Source organism: Herpailurus yagouaroundi, unplaced genomic scaffold (assembly GCF_014898765.1).
Source record: "Herpailurus yagouaroundi ecotype Mexico unplaced genomic scaffold, PumYag 185, whole genome shotgun sequence".
NCBI classification, from domain to species: domain Eukaryota; kingdom Metazoa; phylum Chordata; class Mammalia; order Carnivora; family Felidae; genus Herpailurus; species Herpailurus yagouaroundi.
This window is the reverse complement of record NW_024412416.1, coordinates 18,535,815-18,559,051: the sequence shown is the minus strand read 5'-3', so window position 1 is coordinate 18,559,051 and position 23,237 is coordinate 18,535,815. Positions and strand designations below refer to the sequence as shown.

The 23,237-nt window shown below is 46.6% G+C and overlaps 1 protein-coding gene across 1 annotated transcript in view; it reads left to right on the top strand.

The window, feature by feature from the left end:
- The window catches only part of ADAMTS17 (ADAM metallopeptidase with thrombospondin type 1 motif 17), a 345,055-nt gene that overhangs the window by 225,903 nt on the left and 95,915 nt on the right, over positions 1-23,237 (top strand). Inside the window, exons 15-17 of the mRNA XM_040493411.1 lie at positions 2,370-2,497; positions 14,967-15,087; positions 19,582-19,650. Coding sequence (XP_040349345.1) covers positions 2,370-2,497; positions 14,967-15,087; positions 19,582-19,650 — 318 coding nt within the window. The remainder of the gene's footprint in view (positions 1-2,369; positions 2,498-14,966; positions 15,088-19,581; positions 19,651-23,237) is intronic.

Genomic DNA, 23,237 nt, shown 5'->3' with positions numbered 1-23,237 from the left:
GCTGTGTACTTGTCCCTTAGACCACCAGGGCCTTGAAAAGCATACACTACTCATCTTTCTTTCCCCACAGTGCCACAAGAGTGCCTTGTGTGGTGGAGGGGCTCAATTCCTGTTTTTTGAATGAATAAACATTGAAACATCATTACTTTACTTACTTGGGAAACTACTCTTCACAGCAGTTTCCGCCCACAACTAACTGGAACAAACAAGCTGAACATTTCTACTGAACCTCTGTAGCTTCTCTCTAGTGTTATAAGACAAGACATCCCACTGGGCATGTTGGTCAGCAGAGCTCCATGAGAGAGGAGCTTTGGAAAGCTGCTGAAAATGGTGGTGGTTTAGTGAATGTCATTCAGTCATGAAAGCTGCAGAGCCTGGGTGAGACAGCACATCTGCTCTGATGAGAACTATCCAGCTGGAATGTCAAGGTCTTCTGAGGCCAAGTCAACTCCAGAAGCCTTTTTCTACCCCTGCTCTTCCTCACCTGAAACCAGTCGAAGGACCCAGTGGAGAAAGATCATGATGGAAACAAAGGGCCTGACAGAGGCAGCACAGATGTGCTGCTGTTTCTCTCTCTGGAGGTTTCCTTGCAAAATAATCACATAAACATCATTGGAATTAGGTGACACAGAGAGAGAAGGGTGCATTCCTCTTTCTCAGTTACATACGGAAGAACAAAATCCATTCATTTATTAAAAAAAGAATCTTGATTTTTCTGTTAAGATCAAGAACGAGGCAAGGATTTTTTTTTTCACCACTCCTTTTCAACATCATACTGGTAGTCCTAGCTAATGCAATAAGACAAGAAAAGGAAATGAAAAATACACAAATTGGGAAGGGAAAAATAAAACTACCTTTGTTTGCAGATGACATGATGATTTATGTAGAAAATCCAAAAGAATCAACAACAAAAAAACCAAAAAAAAATAGAAGAAAAGAAAAAAACTCCTGGAATTAGTAAATGATTATAGCAAGGTTACAAGATATAAAGTAAATGTACAAAAATCACTTTTGTGTATACCAGCAATGAGCAAATGGAGTTTGAAATTAAAAGCACAATACCATTTACACGAGCACCCAAGAAATGAAATATTTAGGTATAAATCTAACAAAATATGTATAAGATCTATATGAGAAAAACTCTAAGGAATGAATTTAAAAAATTAAATGGGGAGAAATTCCATGTTTCAATGGTTCATGACAAGAATCAATATTGTCATGTCAGTTGATCTTGTCAACTTGACCTATAGATTCAGTGCAATCCCGATCAAAATCCCAGGAAGTTGTTTTGTAGATATTGAAAAACTAATTCTAAAGTTTATATGGAAAGATTAAAATATTTACCAAGTCCTTCTGCAATCCAGGTCCTGGACCTGGCCTGAGGACAAGAGAGAAAATCTCAGTCCCTTGTCCTCCAGGGGCTCCAAGTACTCTCAGTTCTTCAAATCCAAAGATAATAATTAAAATCCATCCCTTTCAAACTCTTTTAGCAATGGAACTCACCTTATAAGAAATCCTCTTGTATATGGAAGTTACTCAAACAATTATAAAACAATAGGATAATAGTTAAGGGCTTTAATGGAGGCATAAGCAAAGTGCAGAGGGAGATTCCATGTCAGAGATGGCATGAGAGGAGAGAGCTCTGGAGTAGAAGCTTCTAGGGTGATAGGAATCTCCCAGAAAGCTATGTGCAGAGAGAGGTTTCCAAGCAGAAGGAAGAGTTTTGGCAAAGGCATGAGAGCTTGTCATGTTCTAGGAGCTCTCTTGGTTCTGACATGACCCTTCCAAGTTGTCCTAGAGGCTGCTATGTTCCTGTATTTTACTCCTGCTCAGTTTCTTCCAGGACCTTCTTGCTACATATCTCAGCCCTGCAGTTTTTATCCAACAGCCAGTGGAGCACTAAAGCTTTTAGTAAAAGCCACTGCTGTAGAGACATCCATGGGGCTCACACCCCCTCCTACCCAAAGGCATTCTGATTCACCTTCTCCCCCTTTCCAGCCCCCACAACAAGAGACGCTCCTAGTCTCACCCTTCATATATATTCAACTCACTTAGATGTTAGCACACAACAAAATGCTTTTTCAACCTGGTATTTTTAATGTCTTAAAGAAAAGGAAGAATAAGATGAATAAAAGCCCACAGAGCCCTCACTCACGTGTTGTTCACCTGTACCTGAGGGTCTTTCTCCATTTGTTGTGTTGAGTGTTCCAAGGGGCAGGTCCATGTCTCTGAAAATGCGCCAGGTTCCTGTGACCTTTATTCCATGCTGACCTCTCATCATTTGGGCCACCATCCATATGCACCTGCACCTTGCATGGCCCACAAACCACTTCCCACATCAATGTCCACCTTCCCCTTTCCCTCCTCAGATAAACCATGTGAACTCTACTGCTCACCCCTTGGGAAGGAGTCCCCGCTGCTGGTGGCCGACAGAGTCCTGGATGGCACACCTTGCGGGCCCTATGAGACCGACCTCTGTGTGCACGGCAAGTGCCAGGTGACGTGTTTTCCTTGTATCTTTGGTGGGGCTTTCTTTGGAGGGGAGCCTCCCTCACCCCAGAAGATTTCAGGGAGGGGCAGAGCCCTGGGGAGGGAACAGATTTTCTCCATAAGGCACCCATGGTGCTGTCTCCGGCAGCTTGGCACCCCTCCCTCCCTCCCTCAGCAGTGACTGAGCATGAAGCTTATCTATAGGCCAGCTGGGAGTTGAGGTGGCTGGAAGAGTAGTGGCGACATCATAATCTCAAAAATCTTAAAATAACTTTAGCCATTCCGACGAAGGGAAGAACAGGTAGAATGCTAAGGTAAGACTGGAAGATGTATGTGCATGTGCTTTTGGACAAGCTATGTTCTGTTCAGCTATAAAAGATCTCATCGAGCTAAGCAGATTCCTTCACAGGTGGTTCAGTATGCTGAATTGAATGTGCTGGGAATTCAATTCAATATGCTGACTTTGGGGACAACTGCAATTTAGTCCCCAAAGCCATCCTGGTGTTGGATGTCTGCAACTCATTAGAATGATGATAAGTAACATTCAAGAAGACAAACGGAAAAAGAGAGGGAGGGAGAGGGGATGGGTAGAAGTGCACCTTCCACCTGCGTTAAATCTGCCTGAGCTGGGGGCTCACCTGAAGCTGGGCCCTCCTGACGCAAGGCTCCCTGGCCCAGTGTAACGGTCCTATTTGTCCATCAGAATGGCCATCCTCCTGATGTGTACAGCAGCTGGAATTGGGGTAGGAGTCAAGAGGGTGTGTGCCCAGAGGGCCATGACTCAGATGATACCACCCTCCATTGTGCTGTATGTGCCATATTTCCTGCTGACTCAGTTGGGTCTGCACCTGTCATGAGAGAGTCCTTGCCTTCAGCCACAGACATGTGCCCTCCTCATGGTTGAGGCCAGGCTGCCTCAGCTGTGTCCTCAGCAGGTGAGCCCACTGAGAGCCGGAGGAGGCGGTGGCTCCCAGAGCCCTCAGCAGGCAGATGGATAGCAGGGTTGCTGTGCATTTGACACAGAAAGGAAAACCAGGGCTTGCCTCTGATTTTCACTCTTCCTTGTTTGGCCTTCATTGACCAGCAGCTGCAGCATGAGACTAATAAGCAAGGAGTCCACTGACCAGGGGCTTCTGAGGGGTCTTCTCATTTTGCTTGGAAAAGAGAAACCGCATCCCAGGAGCCATGTGGCTACTGATGCTTCGGGGCGCCCACACCTCCCAAAGTCAACACCCATCTCTGATGTCCAGATTCATGGAACTATTAAAAGCATGTGAAAAATTTTAAAGTCTAGGGGTCACAGGAGAGAGAAACTATTATTCCCCCTAACTATACTTACACCAGAAACCTGCCTCCAGGACTGGGACCGACTGACCCCATAAGGTAGTGCGTCTTGTTTGTTCTCTCTGCTTCCCAAGCATGGCTGAGGGCAGCGTTCTGGAGACAGGGTAAAAGGGGAGGCAGGCAGCAAGACACACAAATGCAACCTCTAGGGTGATTCCTGGGGCCATTTCAACCCTAGTGGATTTTTTTTCCCTGCAAAGTCCAAACTAGTCCCCAAACGGGATTTTCCAGAAAAAAAGCTTGACAATATCCAGACCCCTCTGGCCCTGCCTAGCTTTGTTATCAAATCCAGATATGCATGGGTGACAGGCACTAGGTGCCCAAGAGTCTTGGCAAGGTGTCCTTCTGAGGAAGGAGGCCGTGATGGTGGTGGAGTTGGACCCTCAGGGCTGCAGCATTGTCGTGGAGAATGTGCAGGGCCTTGGGGGGTGTGAACACAGGTCTTATCATTGTCACCAAAATGAGGAATTGCCGGCATTTCTCTATAAATCTGCTAGCAAATCAAGTGGAGGATTTTTTTCTTTCGTAACTTACACACTTCCAGGGCCCATCCTACAGTGTGGCGATGAACATTTCTTTAGGGACAATTTTCCAAGTAAAAAGCACTTGTACCCTTTAGAAGGCACCATCTGAGCTACCTCTGGGCTGTTGCCAGCATCTTTTGCAATGTTCTTGCCAATGTGCAGACATTTCTAAGAGTCCTGAAATTTTCTGGCCAGTGGGGTCAATGTTAAGTGGCCAGACATGATTTCAGCTCTAAGTGATCAGTGCCAGTGGGTCCCTTCTGTGACCTTGGTTCTTTTTTTTTTTTTTTAAATGTTTATTTATTTTTGAGAGAGAGACAGAGCACGAGTCGTGGGGGGGGGGGGGGAGGGGGGAGACACAGAATCTGAAACAGACTCCAGGCTCCAAGCTGTCAGCACAGAGCCCCACGCACGGCTCAAACTTCCGAATTGGGAGATCATGACCTGAGCCAAAGTCGGACATTCAGCCTATTGAGCCACCCAGGTGCCCCATGTGACCTTGGTTCTTACTGCACACCCTTAAGTTAGGGAACTTCCCTGCGCCATGATAGCAAAATATCCAGTTTTTCAGTCAGAACAATATGGGTGAGATGCCACCCAAGGTCTCTACCAGGTCTCTGCCAGCCTTCAAGCCAGAACCTGCCCTACACTTGGGCGTGATGGCAGTAACATGGGTACACCTGCCTTACCATTCCCGGATGCCACCCCTTCCCTAACCCCCACCCCAGTCTCTCTCAAATGCCTCAAACAATCATTGCATTTACTGACAGCTGAAGTGAGACTAGCACTAACCAAGCACCACTGCTCAGCACAGGAGCACTAGGGCACACAGGTACAGACAGTGGCCCCTCTGGCCATGCTCTGTGGCAGGTGAGCAGGCTCATGCTCATTGGAGCCTTGCCCCACCTGTCAGTTCTCAGAACTGCCATCTCCTCTGCATGGATGTTCCCAAGTACCAGCTGCCTCCAGGCAGCCCACCGGTCCTAGCAGGAAGACCACCATCCTGGTAGGTGGTGGGAGCATGCACCCATAAGCACCTCATGAAGTTAAATCCCTACAAAACAACTCACTTTTTGATGGAAGTTAAAAATACCACCTGTGATTTTTCTAACAGCACTTACTCCTCTGAGAGAAACTATAAAGGTTAAATTTAGCCCCTTGGGGAGTCCGGTCTCATAAGAATCCAAATGAGTAAAGTCAGAGTTAATAAAGTTTTATAAGAATGTTGAGCATACTTAAATAAGAGTATAAGAAATTAAATACAAGTACAGTATCGATACCTAGTTACAGTAATTGCCAAAGTAGAATGTTTTGGATTCCTGTGGTACTTGTGAATGAGTAAGGCAAAGAAAATCCGTTAAAGAGAAGAATAGTAATAATAAAAAAAAAATCTTGAGTTTAGTGAGCAAAGGATCTGTACCTATTCACCAATACTATTATCTAATTATATTGGATAAAAGGTAGAAATCATCCACATTTTATGTAAGACAGCACTTACAGAAATACTGCCATGGTTCACTTACTAGCTTTTTCCTCTGTTCCCTTCAGCTATAAATTTTGCTATTTTAGGGTGGCAGAAGGAGTTCTGGGAAATTTTGAGAAGCACGGTGACGAGCTGGTAGGGAATGGAGGGGACAAGAGGCTCCCACATGGCATTTTGAGCAGATTCCACTAAGCTCCACAGAGCAGGCTGATTCAAACCAGAACACGAAACATGGAAATACCATTTTATTCTGCTTTTATGAGGACTGAGTGGAGTTTCATTTCAGTGAGTCACAAATTATTTCACATGCTGAAATGAAACTTAACAGCACTCATAAAAGTGGGAGTGAGCTGGGGAAAGAAACACAAACATTGTCTATTTTTCGGCAAGTCTGTATAAATCAGGACTCCCATCATCCGCAGTGCCTACTGTTGACCTGCAGAGACAAAGAAATCAAGTTCATACGTTTCAAATGTACAACTTCCCTCAGAGCTACTGGCCTTCAGTCGATGAGTCAAAGTGAAGGGTAGATCTGAAGATAACCTGAGACCAGGTACATTTGGCTATTCTTTAAGGCCTCACCAGCTCACGTACACTCATAGGCATCCAATTAAGGTCCCACTTCTTTGAGATCCTTACTTGTATGCATATCCTGGGCTTGATAAACATCCAAAAGACTTTCTGGTCCCATAAACTTCCTCGGTGGAGGGACTGTGTCCAATTATCTGTGCTCCACCAGCCGCTGGCTTGGAGGAGAGCCTTTGATTACATACTGAAAAGAGAACAGCAGTGAGTGGATACATGGGTAGATGGCTCCCCTGCTCTTAGGACTCTAGTGATTCTGGAATCTGGAGCCCATTTCAATGAGCCATTTTCACTGTCCAGTGTTTCTTGGCCTCCCATTTTGTGTATAGTGGTCCATTAGGCAAATAGAATTACTTGTGGAACTTAGGAGAATTCTAAGACTCTGGCCTCAGAGTCCCCCTGTGTGAAGAAGGAGGTAACAAACATATAGGAAAACCTAACAGGTGTTTGTGCTTACGCCTGTATTTCAACAACACCTTCCTTGTTGCTGCTTCTCCCCATGTCACAACACTGCAGTTGACATCTCTGAAGTGTGTGACTTTTGGTGCCGAACCTTTACTGACAGCAGTGCCTAAAAAGTCTGGAGTCATTCCCTGCACCCCCCTTTGTCTAATTAACTTCCCATTGCAACTTCTGGATTAAGCTGGCAGATGGAGCCTCACGTGGGACTCCGCTAAACCGATGGTAAACGCAGAATAGCACAAACCATGATGGTGAAAAGAAGCAGAGGCCCTTTGACAAAAGAAAGATACCACCTCTTTGTGGAGGGTGGAAGTGAATGGAAGTTTCGTTGAAGGAACAAAGCAGCCGAGGCCAGAAATGAAACGAGGAGAGTCGCAATGGAAAAGAAAGCAGAATGCTCAAGGGAGTCTAGGACTTGAGAACAGAGTGTGGGAGTGAGGTGTGGGCTGAAAATTGAAAGAAGGCAAAGGGTCATACAACATGGCTGATCACGACTGGCCCTGCACTTGGAGCTTGATGGGCTGTTAGGTGATAAGCTCAATGCAAAGTATCAGGGGGCTCCTTTCCAAAGTCGTGTGATAAACTGTATGAGGACAACTGAGGAAGATGTGCGACCTCGGCACTTGAGCACACACTCACCCTCCTGAGTTTAGGGGTGAACTCCAGCTTTCCTCCCACCAGTCCCAAATAGAAGCCTGCCACATGACCCCTCCCACCCCCAAATATAGAGCCCTTTCAGTCTACCTTTCTGTACCTCATTCTCAAATACGAGTGGTCAACTGGAGATCAACAGCTATTTGAAGAAAACCAGCAGCAGGAACAAGAAAGACCAAGAAAAACAAACAGAGAAACTGACCCTGGCAGAAAATTGGGATAATCATAGAATTCTCCACAGCTAAATTATCAATCAAGCATGTGGACAAAATAATTACGAGACACAGAAGAACTTAGAAATTTTATTTTCCATGCATCCATTCTGAAGAAATTATGTGTAGTTTAATAAGACAAAGGTAAAGTGAAAAAAAAAAAAAAAAAAGATAAGCACAGTAAGAATTGGTGCAACTAACACAGAAGCCCAGGAAACACTGGGCTGGGGGCTGTGCCGCTGGCCTAAAAGCATTCAGTTAAAATTAAAACAAGAAGTCAGTGGCATCCCTCCAACAGAAGAGACTGAATGAAGCATAGTTGGAAGATAGCTATGAAGTTAAAGAGTGCAAGTGCTTCTATTCCTGGTCAAAAGAAAACAAAAAAACAAAGACCATGCAAACCTATATGAGAAAGTCCCAGTTCAAATAAGAGACAATAAACTTCACCACTGGGGAAGGGTTGCTGGCAGGTTCAGGGTGCAGAAGAGAGAGACAGAGGTCCCATTCTGAAAATCAAAGTCTCCTGATCCCAGTTTGCCCAGGGCCCAGCTCGGTAAGAAGCCATCATTCTTGTGCATTTATTGAATACCTGTGATGTGCTTAACACCATGCTGGCTGCTGGGATCAGGTGTGGGGGACAAGAATACAAGAAGTCACAAGAAGTCTTAGAATTCTCCTAAATTCCACAAGTAATTCTATTTGCCTAATGGACCACCATACACAAAGAATTGTAAGACACCACCCTCCATGCGCTTACAGTCTGTCCCGAAGATGAGACTTAAGCAAAACCCTAACAACCAAAGGTGAAGTCATAATTGAGAGCCAGTGAGATTTGGTTTAGACATAGCAGAAAGTATATAGGGTAGAACTGGGTTCATTCATTCATCAAATATTTATTGAGCACATTTCACGTGCTAAGCACTAACGTGTGCTAGACGTTCAATGGTGAGCAGGACTGAGAGGGTCCCTGTCCCCATGCAATGTGCAGATGAGAAACACATAAACTCACAAACATGGTCTCTCCAAGGACTGGTCCATGTGAAGAAGAAAATGGTTTCATAGATTGAGAGGGGGATTGGAGCTGAGGAAGACTGAATGGCATGGTGGGTCTCTCCAGGGAGATGGCATTTATGGAAGATCCAGCCTCCTGAAGACAGAACAGAATGATCCAGGCAGAAGGTGGCTCCAAGGCTGGTAGGTTCCAGAAGCAGAGGAGATCTGGGTGGCAGGTGCTGGAGGAGTGGATGTGAGGGCAGCGGTGTCAGGGCCCACACCCTACAGGGCCTCAGGCCATGACAGGAATCTAGATTTCATTCTGTCGGGAGTGGAGGGATTGAAGCAGAGGTGTGAACCCACCTTGGTTATGGAGAATCAGCTGTGTGGGGCCTGAATGGAACCCAGGAAACTAGGTAGGAGGTTGTTAGGGTGAGTCATGTAGCTGAGAGGCAATGGGACTCGGAGGAGATTGGGTTCAGTGTGCATTCAGAGGACGAGGGAGGAAAGCTGAGGTGATGAGCAGGTGTCATGGCATTGTGGAGCATCTTGAATCCCTAAGTGTGGACATACTCCACCATGGGTCTTCTCATCTCTTAGGTGAAGATCATTCTGGCAGCAGAGAGGAGGAAACAGGTACAATAGGTCATGTCCCGAATGGTGAGGGTCTAAACTGGGCTGTGACCATGAGCGTGGAGAAAAAGTAGACACTACAGTCTATTAGGGGACAAAGCCACCAAGTCAAAGAAGATGGAGAAATGGCCACTATATGTGGTGACCAGGAGGTTGTCTGTTGCTGGTGATCTTCTACCGAGCTGGGGCAGGATTCTGCGGGCAGAATCCAGGTTTCAGATCACCAAAGATGGATATTTCTCACGTCTGGGAGAAATGGCTGCACTGTCCATGGCTCATCCTGTCCCCTCCTCCAGCACAGCGTGCTGAGCCCTAAAGCCTTTCTAGGCTTTTTGTGTGTTTCACAGGGACTGCCTCTACCAAAAAAGAGCTTGTGCTTTCCCCACCAGTTCCCTATCATCTTGAGCCTTTGATTAGTTATGCCCCCGCAGTGTCCTCCCCTGGTGTCCTACATACCCCAGTTTGTTAGCAGAACAGGGCTCAGACCTGCAGATGCTGACCAGGAACTTTAAGACCTGCTCTGAAATCTCAGAAATCGGTAGCAGGAATGCCTAGTGTATGTGGAAAAGTAACTGCTAGGGATCGCTAGGAAAGCATAGGAAGATCCTAGAATTCATTGTTTGGAGTTTGCTTTGGTTTGGTCATGTTGCCCTCTTAGAACACCAGTCCTCATAAATACAATTGTTAAAACTCCTCTAACATTCAGAATTAATGAGTTGTATGCTTTGGTAACTTCCATTTTGGAAAAAAAAAAAAATCCCAGTCCCTTGCAAAAATATTCTATGTCACTTGCACTAACTGTGGGGCAAAGGGAGAAAATGCCACTATTGGCAGGTTAGTTTGACTTCTCTTCTTTGCCTCTGTGATTTGCTGCTTCTTAGACATTGACATCCCTTGTGTGCCCTGCCTTCAAACACACTAGGTGCCTAAAATAATACCAAACAGTGGGCAGAACATACAAACCTGTCCTGACCCCTTGGGTGTCTCGAAGAATTAATACAAAGGGTGACCATGTGTCCTTGTTTGCACATGATCTGAGAAGCCCACTGGGGCAGACAGTGACCCACTGCAGAGGGGCACTGCTTGATATTATGGGAGAACCCACCTGTGGATGACCCTCTGGACACTGGCTCTCTCTGCATGTTTCACGAAGAGGGACCAGGGGAAGGATGTGGTCCTGCCTACTTTCTCCTTCCCTGTCTTCCTTTTTTGGAGAGGGCAGGGGTTCTGTGGAAGGACAATTACCTTTTGAGCCCTACTGCGCTCAGATAAGGTACTAGCTGTCCCCCATCCCCTTAGGGGGAGGATGGTCTGTGTGCTGTCTCCATCTGTCCTGACAGCACCCACCTGTCACGAGGGTCCCAAGAAGTGAGCCAGAGGAGAGGTCATTTTTTTTAACCTCTGAGGTTGAGGTTGAGGTTAATATTCCAGTTTATAGAATGGGTAAACTGAGGCTCCTATCCAAATCTGTAATTATCCTCAGGATATGCATAGTGACCACAGCCTTGAGCATGACATTTGTGGAAGAGAAGCTTATGGCCTACCTGCCTGGGTAATTTAGCCCTAATCCAGAAGGCAGTTAGCCTACAATTTGAAGTCATGTCTGAGTTACGTTTTCTCTTAGAGGTGAAGTTTTAGCAAAGGAGGCTGGTTTTTAAAATTGAAACAAGATGCTGGGTGGGGAAAGGGGAGAAAAGAGCAGAGCACTTTCCCCCTGTATCCAGCCCTTGACAGTTTTACACATAAGGTGATGTGAATCCTACAAGCAAGGCTATCAAAGGCTCCAGATCTGAGTTTCTGTTTCCCTGGTGGAGAGGGGTAGAAGTGTAACCGCCCTGTGAGTGGAAGGACCGAACAGCATCCAGGTGATCCGTGAGGCCCTCAGTTGAGGGCATTTGGGGTTTTGTAACTAGACAGTGTGTCATGATGGAGCCTCCCATGGATCATTTACCTGCCCTGGGCACCATTGTAGGGGGGGGATCTGCTTCCTGAGAGTATAGGGGAACCCGCCTCTGTTGTCCTTGTTGCTCTGCTAGCCTCCCCCACATGCCTCCAGGATACCTCAGCCCAGAACTGCTTCAGCTCGGGTGACAGAGGATGGAGGCAGCAGTAGTTACTTTCCCAGTGGGAACTCATGCCTCGGGTCTTTCCGTGGCCCGGGGGGGGGGGGGGGTATCAGTTAAGTAGACACTGCCTCCTCGGGACACAGAAAGCTCAGCGTCCGTGGCAGTGGCCGTCTCCATGAGGGGCTCTATCTCTGAGCTCCAAACCTAGCCCAGTGGTCTCCCAATCTGACCTGGGCCCACAGCATTGCCTGAGAACGCTCTGGGGATGGCAGATTCGTGGGCCCCGCCCTAACAATGGGTGACCCGCCCAGCCCTCCAGGTGATTCTGGCATGCTGGAGTTGGAGAACAGCTACCCCACGTGATCTTGTGGCTCTGGGCCTGGGAGATCATTGGTCTACCCTAGAAACTGACCACTGCTGGTCAGACTGAGAGGAGTTGTTCCCTTTAGGTTCTCCAGAACATGCAGAGCAAGACTTTGTCTGAAAGGGCATACCATCTTCATAGACTAATTTTAGCTCTCAAGAACAATTGTCCCAATCAAAAAAAATAAGCAGGTAGGTGATCATGTTTCAGAAAGGATCCTCCATTGTCTCAGATCCAGATCTAAGCCCATGCACTTTAGATGCTTTATTTGGCCCCCTGAGAGGAACAGACACTGATGAGGATGGGCCGCACCGGCTTGCCTGGTAACATCCTAGACTCTCAGAAAAGAGGCAGGTGCTAGTTCCGTGCAGGCCAAGCATGCCCTAGCAGCGCCACAGACATCAGGCCTTGCTGGGCTCCCAACTAACTTGGACTTCTTCCCAGAAAAAAGGAAAATCAATGCCAAACATTGTATCTACTTAAACTCTGGATCCCCTGAGGTCTAAATCAGTACTGGTCAGAGCTTCGCTGCTGCATTGTGTACATGTTCTTTTTGCCACGTTTCGGGAGCCGTGGCAAGAATATCAGGAGGAGTAGAAAATTGCTCCCTAACTTGCCTCTGCTTGTTTGGGGCCAACAGCGTCTCCTGCCAGGATTGGCCATGAGGGCACCTAGTGCTGGTCTGGCTGTGCAGGCGCTTTGCAAGTGCTCACTTAATCCACAGCCTTTTCTCCTTCTCATTTGTCTCTTTCCACCGAGGTCCTTCTTTCAGGGGACTCTGGGAGAAGTGGTTTGCTCATCTAGGAAGGCATGTGTTCTCCTAAGCGCCCTTCCTACCAGTGGGGTCTTTGCCCTGTTCCTCCCTGTAGCACCTCCCACGCCTGTCCTTCCAGCTTCCCAGTGAACTCCTGCTCTGGAAGATTGCAAACTGCACACTTTGCCTCCTTGTCCTGATCGCCTAGCCAGAGGGCACGTGGCCTTTTGAAATTCTGGCACAGATGCTCTCCTCACTTTCCTTTTTCTTGTGTTCTTTTAGCTTCTTTATTCTACATTCTTGCAAACCCAGCAGGCTTCGGGAAGGGGCCCTACCCTCTCCAGAATGCCTCCCAGTGACCCTGGTCCTTGACTGAAGACAATCAGGGGAGATTCCCAGGCAGCCAGGGCTGGGAGGCAAGAGGTGAGGTACTGCTCCTGGCCCCACCAAACAACTTGCTGTGTGGCCTTCGATTCATCAGGTGCCATCATTGTGGCTGGGGGAAAGGTGGTCTGGACAAAGTGGGATGCTAACTTAGAACATCTAGAAGCTATTTAATCAGGAAACCCTAACAGAGGTACCAGATAGGGATGGCAAGCCAGCAGGAGTGTGGTTAAAAGATAACAGGAAGTCCACATCGTTAGAGTCTAGAGCTCAGAGCACCTGAGAGGGAAGCCACGTGTGGCGACAGGTCAGGATGACATGAAAGAAGCCAGTGTTTGGGGGCCGGAAGCAAGCTGGAGCTTTAGAACCCAAAGGAGCAGCACAGATTGACAGCACACGTGCAGCCAGGGCCCTCGCTGACCATGCTGGTTGAGCAAAATTTTGGATCGTGGCTGCCTTGGATTCTTAGCCCATATAATTTTGTATCGAGCAACTTTACAATAATCAGCCGGCAGTCCCGATCATGAATCTAGGCAGCTCCTGCAATGCTCTCCAGGCTCCGGGTCCACTGTGGCAGCCCGTCTTCCTCCAGGCTGTTCTTGGGTGCAGCCAGGTGTTGCAGATGGCGTCTGGGTCTCCATGATCCCCAGGCCCACCCAGACCTGCCGGGCACAGGACCCCGCAGTCTGTGCCCTGACAGCCCTCCTAGAGAGGCGGATGCACATTCCCGTTGAAGACCCACTCCTATCACAAAGCAGGGGGTCCTGATTAAGTTGGGGAGCCGGGAGGTCATGAACTGTTCAGCCAGTTCCACTCCACGCCCTGCTGGAGTGGGGTGCAAGGAGGGAAGCCCCTGGCCAGACTCACCCAAGCATCATGGGAAGGAGTGAAATCACCTTGGCCTGAGTTATCTGGCTGTTGACTTCCTTATGGCCTGAATCGTCAATCCCTAATGCAGGGCACGGGGCAGTGGAGAAACTCCGTTCTTGTTCTGGAAGTACTCACTTCAGGGTGGAAAGCAGAGTTTCAGCAATTTAGCCAACACATACTCCGTGTTCGCCAGAATATAAAGTTAGATGTGTTTTTTTGCGGAATATAAAATTCTCACGCATTTTTTTTTTTTTAAGGAAAAACAAGAGTTCACAGTCTTTTCCCAGTTTTCCCTCACTGACTTGGGCTGTGCCACCCAGAACCACTCTGGGTCAGGTTACTCTTCTCTGCCCTCACACATGCCTTTTTGAAAGTTTTGGGAGACATGGGTCTTCTTGGGCTCAGTCTCTACAGGGAAATGGGGGGTCTCATGTCTTCAGCCATGTCTCAAGGAGCTCTGGGCTTCCTGGCCTCAACAGAAAAGTTGGTGTCGTTTGTGTATACTGTTCTGTTGGCTGTTAGAACCCAGATACAGGTGCCCCACACAGCCCCAGGGAAACATGAATTCTGTGAAGTTGTGGCCACACCAGTGGGTGTGTGGGAGTCAGAGGCACGGCCTCTGCCTCAGGAGGTGCTAGAAAGGCCAGGCTTCAGGCCTCAGTCTGACTTCTGAGGCCTAAATATGTGCCTTCCTGGGTCCCCTCCTCTGTAACAAATAATAAAAAATATGTCTGGCAACTATGTGCGTATAAAAACAGATATAATACAAGCTGGATTCTATTCATTTTTTCCTCTTCTGATTTTGATTTTTGTTTTGCATTTATTTATTTTTGAGAGAGAGAGGGAGACACAGAATCCAGAGCAGGCTCTAGGCTCTAAGCTGTCAGCACAGAGCCCGATGCGGGGCTCGAACCCACAAACCGTGAGATCATGACCTGAGCTGAAGTCGGATGCTTAACCGACTGAGCCACCCAGGCGCCCCCTCTCTTCTGATCTTGAAATAAAATATTTTCGTGGGCTCTGAGAGTCCGGCAGGCCCCAGGCACCATGCCTGCCAGGCCTGTTGGAGAAGTCAGCCCTGTAGAGATTCTCCTGGAAGATCCCTCTGAGTCTTAGACACAGAATAACCCCACCCTTTGGTTGTTCAGAAAATCGGCTGTGATGGCATCATCGGGTCCGCGGCCAAGGAAGACCGGTGTGGGGTCTGCAGTGGTGACGGCAAGACCTGCCGCGTAGTGAAGGGCGACTTCAGCCACTCTCGGGGCACAGGTGAGTGCGAAGCCCGAGGGACAGGGGACCCTGGCCATGCGTGGGGGGTGGGGAGGGTGTGGGTGAGGGGAAGCCCCGAGGGTTACTGCCACTGCAGGACAGCCTGTAAGTGTTTATAGATTTTAATTCCTTTACCCAAAGCCAATGATCACACACCTTCTAGTTGATAATAGGTGACCTGGCCCTTCAGTTTTATGATTTCTGAAAGGCAAAGAGAAAACATTTTAGCCAGATTATCTTTAGGTTCCTAGAAGTGAGCGGTTTCCCTATGGTGGCCAGTGGTGCTGCCCTGACCTGCCCAATGGGCACCCCTGTGCTTTGCATCAGCCTGTCTTCCGATGTGACACTTGGCCAGGTCGTTTTTACCTATAGACGGAAGATTCTCTGAGTGTTCTGTCAGCTAAAGTAGGACCGCATTTACACACATCCCTAAAACACGCATGAAGCCGAATGTTCCGGGAAGTCTGAGCTGCCTCTCTGGCAACTGTGAATGCAGAAGAGAGGAGTCTCCTGTTTCCCAGATGTAGACCTCCCCCAACAGTGTGCTTACAGAGGTCCACCCAAGTTCAGCTGATGGGTCTTCGGAGGCTTTCTGCTAGAACTATCTTCGCAGCTGTGGGCTGCTTAGCCCAGAGGTGGGAGATGGTTTCTGATCGCCTGTCCTGGGGGACACTAGCTTATGATGTTCAGGGATGTGTCTGGGTTGACACATAACGAGGGGAGCATGAAGCAGGCAAGTCCTCTGGGGAGAGAGCTCTTCTCAAAGCCTTAGTGAGTGTCCGCTCGCACAAGTGCGACATCACCAAGGTAGCTTGGTGGGCGGAGCTGAGCTGAAAAGTCTCCATTCGAATTTGAACGATTACTTTCCATAGAAGCTTTTCCCTTCAATTTTACCCCACAGGGGAACACAATCACAGGTAATCCTCTCTGTCCCACAGAACAGGCCTCTGGGAATGAGGCAGAGAGGAGAAGTCTGTGCGTGCTCCCCCTCTCCTCTATCTGGATAGAAGACCTGGTCTAGCGGAAACATTCCTTCTTGATACCTTGCAGAAAGGGCAACCTATTGCACAAGGATTTTGCAGGATCTGGTGAAAGCAAAACCAGAGGCAAATGTAAGCACAAAATTTAATTTTAAAATTATGCTTAGGAAGTGCATTTCAGGCCTGGTTTCTGGATTTTAAAGACAGGTGCCCAGTCTACAAAATAGGACACTTGTGTGAGAATCTGTGCCTGCTGCGTGGCTCCTGAGGTCAATGGAGGAAAGTAGTGGTAGAGCAAGTCAGTTTGGGGGGAAGTGCCCTCCGAAGCTACACCTTCCGGGACAGTAGTCACAGGCCACTTTAGGCTATTCAAATTTTAGTTATAGGGACGTCTGGGTGGCTTAGTCAGTTAAGCATCTGACTCTGGATTTCATCTCAGGTCATGATCTCACGGTTCATGAGTTTCAGCCCCACATGGGACTCTGCACTGACAGTGAGGAGCCTGCTTGGGGTTCTCTGTCTCCCTCTGTGTCCCTGCCCCACTCGAGCACACACGCACGTGCACTCTCTCTTAAATCAATGTTAAAATTTTTTTTTAATTATAATTAAAATTAAACAAACTTAAAAGTTCAGCCCTCGGTCCTACTAGCTACATTTCAAGTGTTCCATTGCCACACGTGGCTAGTGGCTCCTGTGCCAGACAGCACAGAGAGAGAACATTTCCATCATCGCAGAAAGCTCTCGAACAACACTTCTCTGGAATGTTGGTGATTTCTATTTGTTTTGACATGTCTAATGGCACTTTCTCTGTTTGGATCCCCAGCTCCAATCTGCCATGAGACTCTGACCTTGCCTACTTAGCAACAAAACCTCTGCAAGTTTTAGTACTGATTTTTTAAAAAGTGGGGGAGAGATTAGAACCTTTTATTTAAATTGGGGCACCTGGGTGTCTCAGTTGGTTGAATGTTCTACTTTGGCTCAGATCATAATCTCATGGTTTGTGAGTTTGAGCCCCATGTTGGGCTCTATGCTGACAGCTCAGAGTCTGGAACCTGCTTCGGATTCTGTGTCTCCCTCTCTCTCTGCACCCTCCATGGGTGCTCTGTCTCTCTGTCTCTCTGTCTCTCTCTCTCTCAAAAATAAATAAACATTAAAAAAAAAAAGAACCTTTTATTTAAATCAAATGTTCAGTAAACTGAACTAACTGTAGTTGCTCCCTTATGTGGAAGGCAAGTTGAACACATCTGTGCCCGCTCCTGCCCCCGGGGCAATTCAGTAGAACACTAAGGGTGGTTCTTTCACACACCTTTGAAAATCTCCACTGGAGGCAACATCGCAGCTCATTTCCAAGAGAACCCCAATAGGGGTAAAAAATGTTCTCTGTTTTTTCCTGGAGTCTAATCTGCTTGTTGACCTTTGATCTCATCGTGAGTAGATGCATTCTTCCAATCACAGTTAACTTTTTTTTTTCTTGCCTCCCCTTTCTTCATCCTACCTGTTCACAGGAGGAATGTGGGCAGGAATGTGTAGGCTTCCTCCCAGGGAGGTCAGGATTCTGGGGCTCTGGCAGCCAGTCCCCTGTGGAGGGACAGAGAACCATTGGAAGCCTCCTGGGGGTAGCTGCCCCCACCCAGGCCTGTGGTTAATGTGCTTCCTTCCAGCTTCTGGTGCACAAAAGCCTTAGCAAACCTTCAGAGAAAGATAAGCACCCATAGCTTCACCCACCTGGAAAAGTTCTGTCCTGAGCAGTTGCCAGATGTCACATCTTTGTTTTAAAGTCTAAAGTTGTTTTTCCCAAGTGTTCACCGTCTGTGAGCAGAAGCTTATATCATTGTGGATTCTGCTTACAGAAGATATGCATAAAATGCTCACTCACACATACATGAATTGCTATTTCATATAGTTTCATCAACCCTGTAATTGTGGTCTGACATTCTGGAATGCACATATACAGAGATACTGACAAAGGGTCACCCAATAGTCCATTTACCCAGCAAACATTTATTCAACACCACTACATTTTAATTTTTTTAATGTTTATTTTTGAGAGAGAGAGAGCGAGAGCATGAGCAGGGAAGGGGCAGAGAGAATGGGAGACCCAGAATTCAAAGCAGGCTCCAGGCTCCGAGCTGTCAGCATAGAGCCTGACACGGGGTTTGAAATCACGAACTGTGAGATCATGACCTGAGCTGAAGTTTGGACGCTTAGCCGACTGAGCCACCCAGGTGCCCCAGTGCTACTATACTTTGAGCATGAGTTGTACAGATATAAAAGCTAGAGGTTCCCCAAGTCGGTCACAGTCAAGGGAGGGAACCCCCAGGCAAGCAGCTTGAGTGTGAGGCCAAAGCATCTCAGTGGGGGGTGCTGCGGGGCCTCAAATTCTCCTGGGCCACCTGGCCCAGGCCTGCCGAAAGATGAGGGTGGTCCCCAAGCCCTAAAAGGCCAGTAGAAATTAACTGACAGTGGGGGGTGGAGGAAGGGCATTTCAGGCTGAAGGAAAAACCCAATTTAGGACTGGTATAAAGCCCCAGGTCATGTAACATCTGGGTGACTCCAAGTGCGGCTGGATGGATTCAGTAATCCTGTCAGTTTAGATAGGAAGGTAACTTTCATCTTAGCCCAGCTCCTAAAGATTGGGAAAAGGAGGAATGTCTTATCACCCTTAAGGGTAAATATCAAAAAGAAATACCATACCAGAAAGATAACAAGTAATCAAGTTCAGGATTTTTGCCCAATTATCTGAAGTCCTGACCCTTGCCTGAACCCTTCTGGGTTTTTTCACCTAAGTGCTTGAGCTGAGAATCCAGAGCAGACCCACACAGGGACTGTGTCCACATCCCCCAGGGTATCCCCCTCTTGGGTCCTTGAGAGGTCAGTGTTGGCTGTTTATTACACCCCCTGGCCTATTGACTCCTGACTTTGAAGCACCGAGGCCCTCAGCAACTCGGCTATAGGAGGGATCTGCTCGAATTGGCTGTCGTATTACTTCCTGGATGGATGGAGGGCTTGCACATTCTCAAGCCTTTGGTTGAGTTCAAACAGTGGAGTTTTTTAATTTAGAAATTTGGAAGTTCTTGGTGTGCTGCCTTCACCTCCTTCACTAAATTGTCATTGTGACATTTGTATCTTTCTCCTGTGCTCCTCCTCAGTGCTACAAAAATGACTAGTACCCACGGAAGTCCCCACCAAGAACCACTCTATGGGTTCCGAATCGCATTACACTTGCTCTCAAAGAGAACCTCCTTAAACGATGAATTTTTAAAAGAGAAGGTGATGTCATCTATCCCTTTTGAGTGCGGATGGATCCTCAAGTCACATATTTATTTATTCAGTAATTACCTTTAGAACCTCTGTCACGTGCCAAGTCTCTCGGTGTGGGGTATGCAGGTTCTGTGGAGAAATTTACCCTCTATGATAACAAATAATGAGCCTTCTCTCCACCGTGATTAAGAACGCCAGTCTCAGTTCTGGAACTGTGCATGTAAACCAAGTACAATATACTTCTTTTCCTCAGTCAAGAATAATCCTTGTACGAAGGTGTCCACGTGTGTGATGGCAAAGGCTGTTCCCAAGTGTTTCTCATGTAAGATGTTTATATATTATGTGCAGTACCAGTGGTTACATGTGTGGTGTGGGATTCTTTCCTCGCTTACATGCCTGAATATTTTCTGAGCACAGTCGACGGGAATGAGTCATGCATGAAGCCACGGATAAACACAAAGGCCATTAATCACTTACGTATAATCGATGTGTAGGACTGATTGCGAAAAAGAAAAACTGTAGAGTGAAACCAATTTTAAAGCTATAAAAGGAAAAGGGTTATGAGATTGGAGACCAGAAACATGCATTAGTGTGCCATGGATACGTCTTCATTCTCAGCCACACCTGACACTTCGGCAGAAAATGCGAAGACGTGCCAGAGAATTTGCCGAAGGTGGCACTTTCTTCCATAGCGAAGTCTCCATACCACAGGGTTGGTTTCCCAAAGGGCAGGGGATAACATCCTCCTGGTCTTCATACTAGAGGAAAGGTCATGGCCTTGCTTTGGCCCACCTACACTGACCTCACGTTCTGGGAACTGAACAAGGGTATTAGTCTGGCCCCCCGGGCTTCCCAAACAATGAGGTCTTTCCAATTAGACCCAGAACAGCCCTTAGGGATAAACATAAAGATAGAGGTATTCTCATAAACAACTTTTGTAAAAAGGGAAAACTATAAACTTACACAAAAGCCTAAGTATTTTATAAGAAAACTACAAAAAAAAAAAAATTGAACTTTGGTTTCTTTTACATGTTTGATACAATCTTGTGAAAGAGCTCCAGGCCACATAGCCAGAGTTTTACCTGCATTCCATCATGGTACCTTGCCAGTTCAATGGTTTTCTTTCAAAGACAGTTAATGTTACTAAAAACACAAAAAGTGATCATCTAAAAGCAAGGCTACTTGGGGAATTCAGACAAAAATTATTTTGCAGGGGAACGTGTTCATAGCCTGGTGATATTAACTCCTCAGAAGATTTAAGATTGGTTTCAAGTCAACATCACACTGATGTTCCTTCTAACTACTCGTTCTTACAGCAAAAATTACCTGTCCTCCCAGGAGGATGGCAAAGGCATTGAATTTTATCCACGGCTTCCTCATGAACCCAAATCACATCCCTCTAACTGGATTTCTCCTACTTGATTGCTGAGACTAGAATGAAAAATTATTCCAAAGATAAAGTCCTGCTACGCTACCTCAAATGTGACTTTATCTTGTGAATTCTTAGAGTAAATCACACCCCCCCCCCTTTAATTATATTTCATGCCTAGTCAACATGTGGTATCTGGCTTCTGCATAGGGGGACATCTGGTTTGAGGGATGACAGCAGGGTGCTCTGGGACTTGGTGATGGGACTCTTACCATTTCTGGTCACTTTTTACACCAACTTCAGCATGGGCTTTGAGCTGTGAGTCAAAGTAGTGGCCATCAGACAGAGGACAGTGAGGTAGAGGTGGTTTCCTTGGTCTGTGGACAAAACACTTGCCTTCCATTTCAGGGACTGTCTCTTTCATTGGTTCCCTGCATGCCATGAGCAGAGGAGCTCATCTTAGAAAGAAAGGTTAGCAGAACCCATGAATGGCAATGATTCCTCTGCCATGTTACTCAGGGGTCACCTGAGGATAAGCCTCATCTACCCTGAGCTTTTCACTGCTCATCTGCTCTACCCCCCAGGGTTCTTGACAGAAGAGAGAACACGGGTGCCTTTTCGGTATTATTATTTGTGCCAAAGTTAAGTTTCAACACAGGCATGGTGACCAGACATTGGTTGCAAACATACTACCTTGCTGGGGAATGTGGAAAATGAACTAATCTGGATCTTGGTGGATGTATCCATTGCCTCAGATTCTAGCAGCCTAGTAATGTTCACACTAAGGTTTGTTAGTCACAAAATAGAAAGATTCCATTAACAGCAGCTTCTCTCCGAGAATACTTCAGCTCTCCAAGCAGATCCTTATTCCCGGATCAGTTCTGTGGTTTAAATGGAGATTCCTTTCCAGAAGGGTTTGAATCACATTGACCCCAAAACAGTTTTTGTCTCTGCTTTTGACGTTTTATTGTCTTGTATCTCTAGAATCCAGTAAGTCTTCAAACTCCCCCAGAAGGAATGGATTTCGCTGAGAGAAATCTGTGGCACAAAAGCCAATGTTGTAATCCTAAAAGATGTGTTTTGTTGTTGTTTGGTTTGGTTCTGTGTGTTTTCTTGTGTTTTTGGTGGCCAGACTTTTCAAGTAGAGAAGCATTACTAGAGTAAAAACTGTTTTTAATCAAAAACCCCTGCCTCACGCTGTGAGGACTGGACAGTGCAGGGGCCGCGTGCAGCGGGCTGTTTGGACGAGCCAGCACTGCCCTTCCCCGTGGCTGGGGGAAGTGTCTGGAAGGAATCACATTGGAGGACCACACCCCGGCTGGTTCCAGTCATCCTGCCTGGGAATCAGGATGGATCAGGGCACTAGAAGTAAGACAACCACTGCCCTCAGGCTGAGCTGTGTTTACATCTGGGGAGTCAAGTAGAACATGTATTTCAGAAAGTTCTGGGGCTGGATCTGTAGTAACAATGCCCAGACATTTGCTGTCTGTGTGGCAGACGCTACCAAACTTTCCATCAAAGATGGCTGGTTGAACAACAAGTACTTCCTGTCTTCCTGAGCTCAACTTAAAACGAATGAAAAGGAGCCTATTAAAAGGTCTGAGGAGAACAAGGACATCTCAGGTGGACATTCATACACATATGAATCTGAATTAATAGATTTGGATTTGCCACAATAAACAAGACTCAATGCAAAAGCCCCCCACATCTCAGTGGCTTAACACAAAAGTTTATTTCTTGCTCATGTTACATGTCCAGCATGGGGAGGTAGGAGGGTGTGTGTATTTGGGCCACTCATGGATCTGGGCTGACAGATTTTATTGTTCAGATGCCGCCACAGCCACCTTGGCAGGAAAAAGGGAACACAACAAGTCAGGTCCTGATGCTCTTAAAGCTCCTATGTGCACCTCAGTTTTACTCACATTTTTAAGGTCAAAGTATGTCACATGGTCCCACAATTTTAAGAATGTAGGGAGATGCATCCTTAACATTTCTGGAGAGAGACCTGGAAATATTTGGTGACCAGCACCACGGCACACAGCTCCTATAGCTGACGTTCTGCTATTCTGGTTGTCAGCCCTCAACAATGGCTCCCTGCCCCCCAGCTGAAAGCCAGCCCTCGTGGTCACCAAACCCCATCTGTATATACAAAGACAACCCATCTTTGGCCTCCTTCTTGAAGGAGTCTCAACACAAAGGGGAGAGCAAGGTAAGATGAAAACATGGGAAAAGATCACTCAAATAATAGAAATACAAAATCTCTACCAACTGTTCTTAAAAAGATCCAAGATGCGACTGTATTCATAAAACTAGTATAGAATGTTCTAAGAAGAAACCATCAGAAAACAAAAAGATCTCAAAAACATGACTCTCAAAAATATGTGATAAAGAGCTTCATAAAAAAACAACAAATGACAGAAAAAATGTTTACAATAAGTCTAGTAAGTAAAAAGTTTGGGTTCAAAACATTAAATATATATTGATAGGTACTAAGGTATATATATATATATATATATATATATATATATATATATATTTTT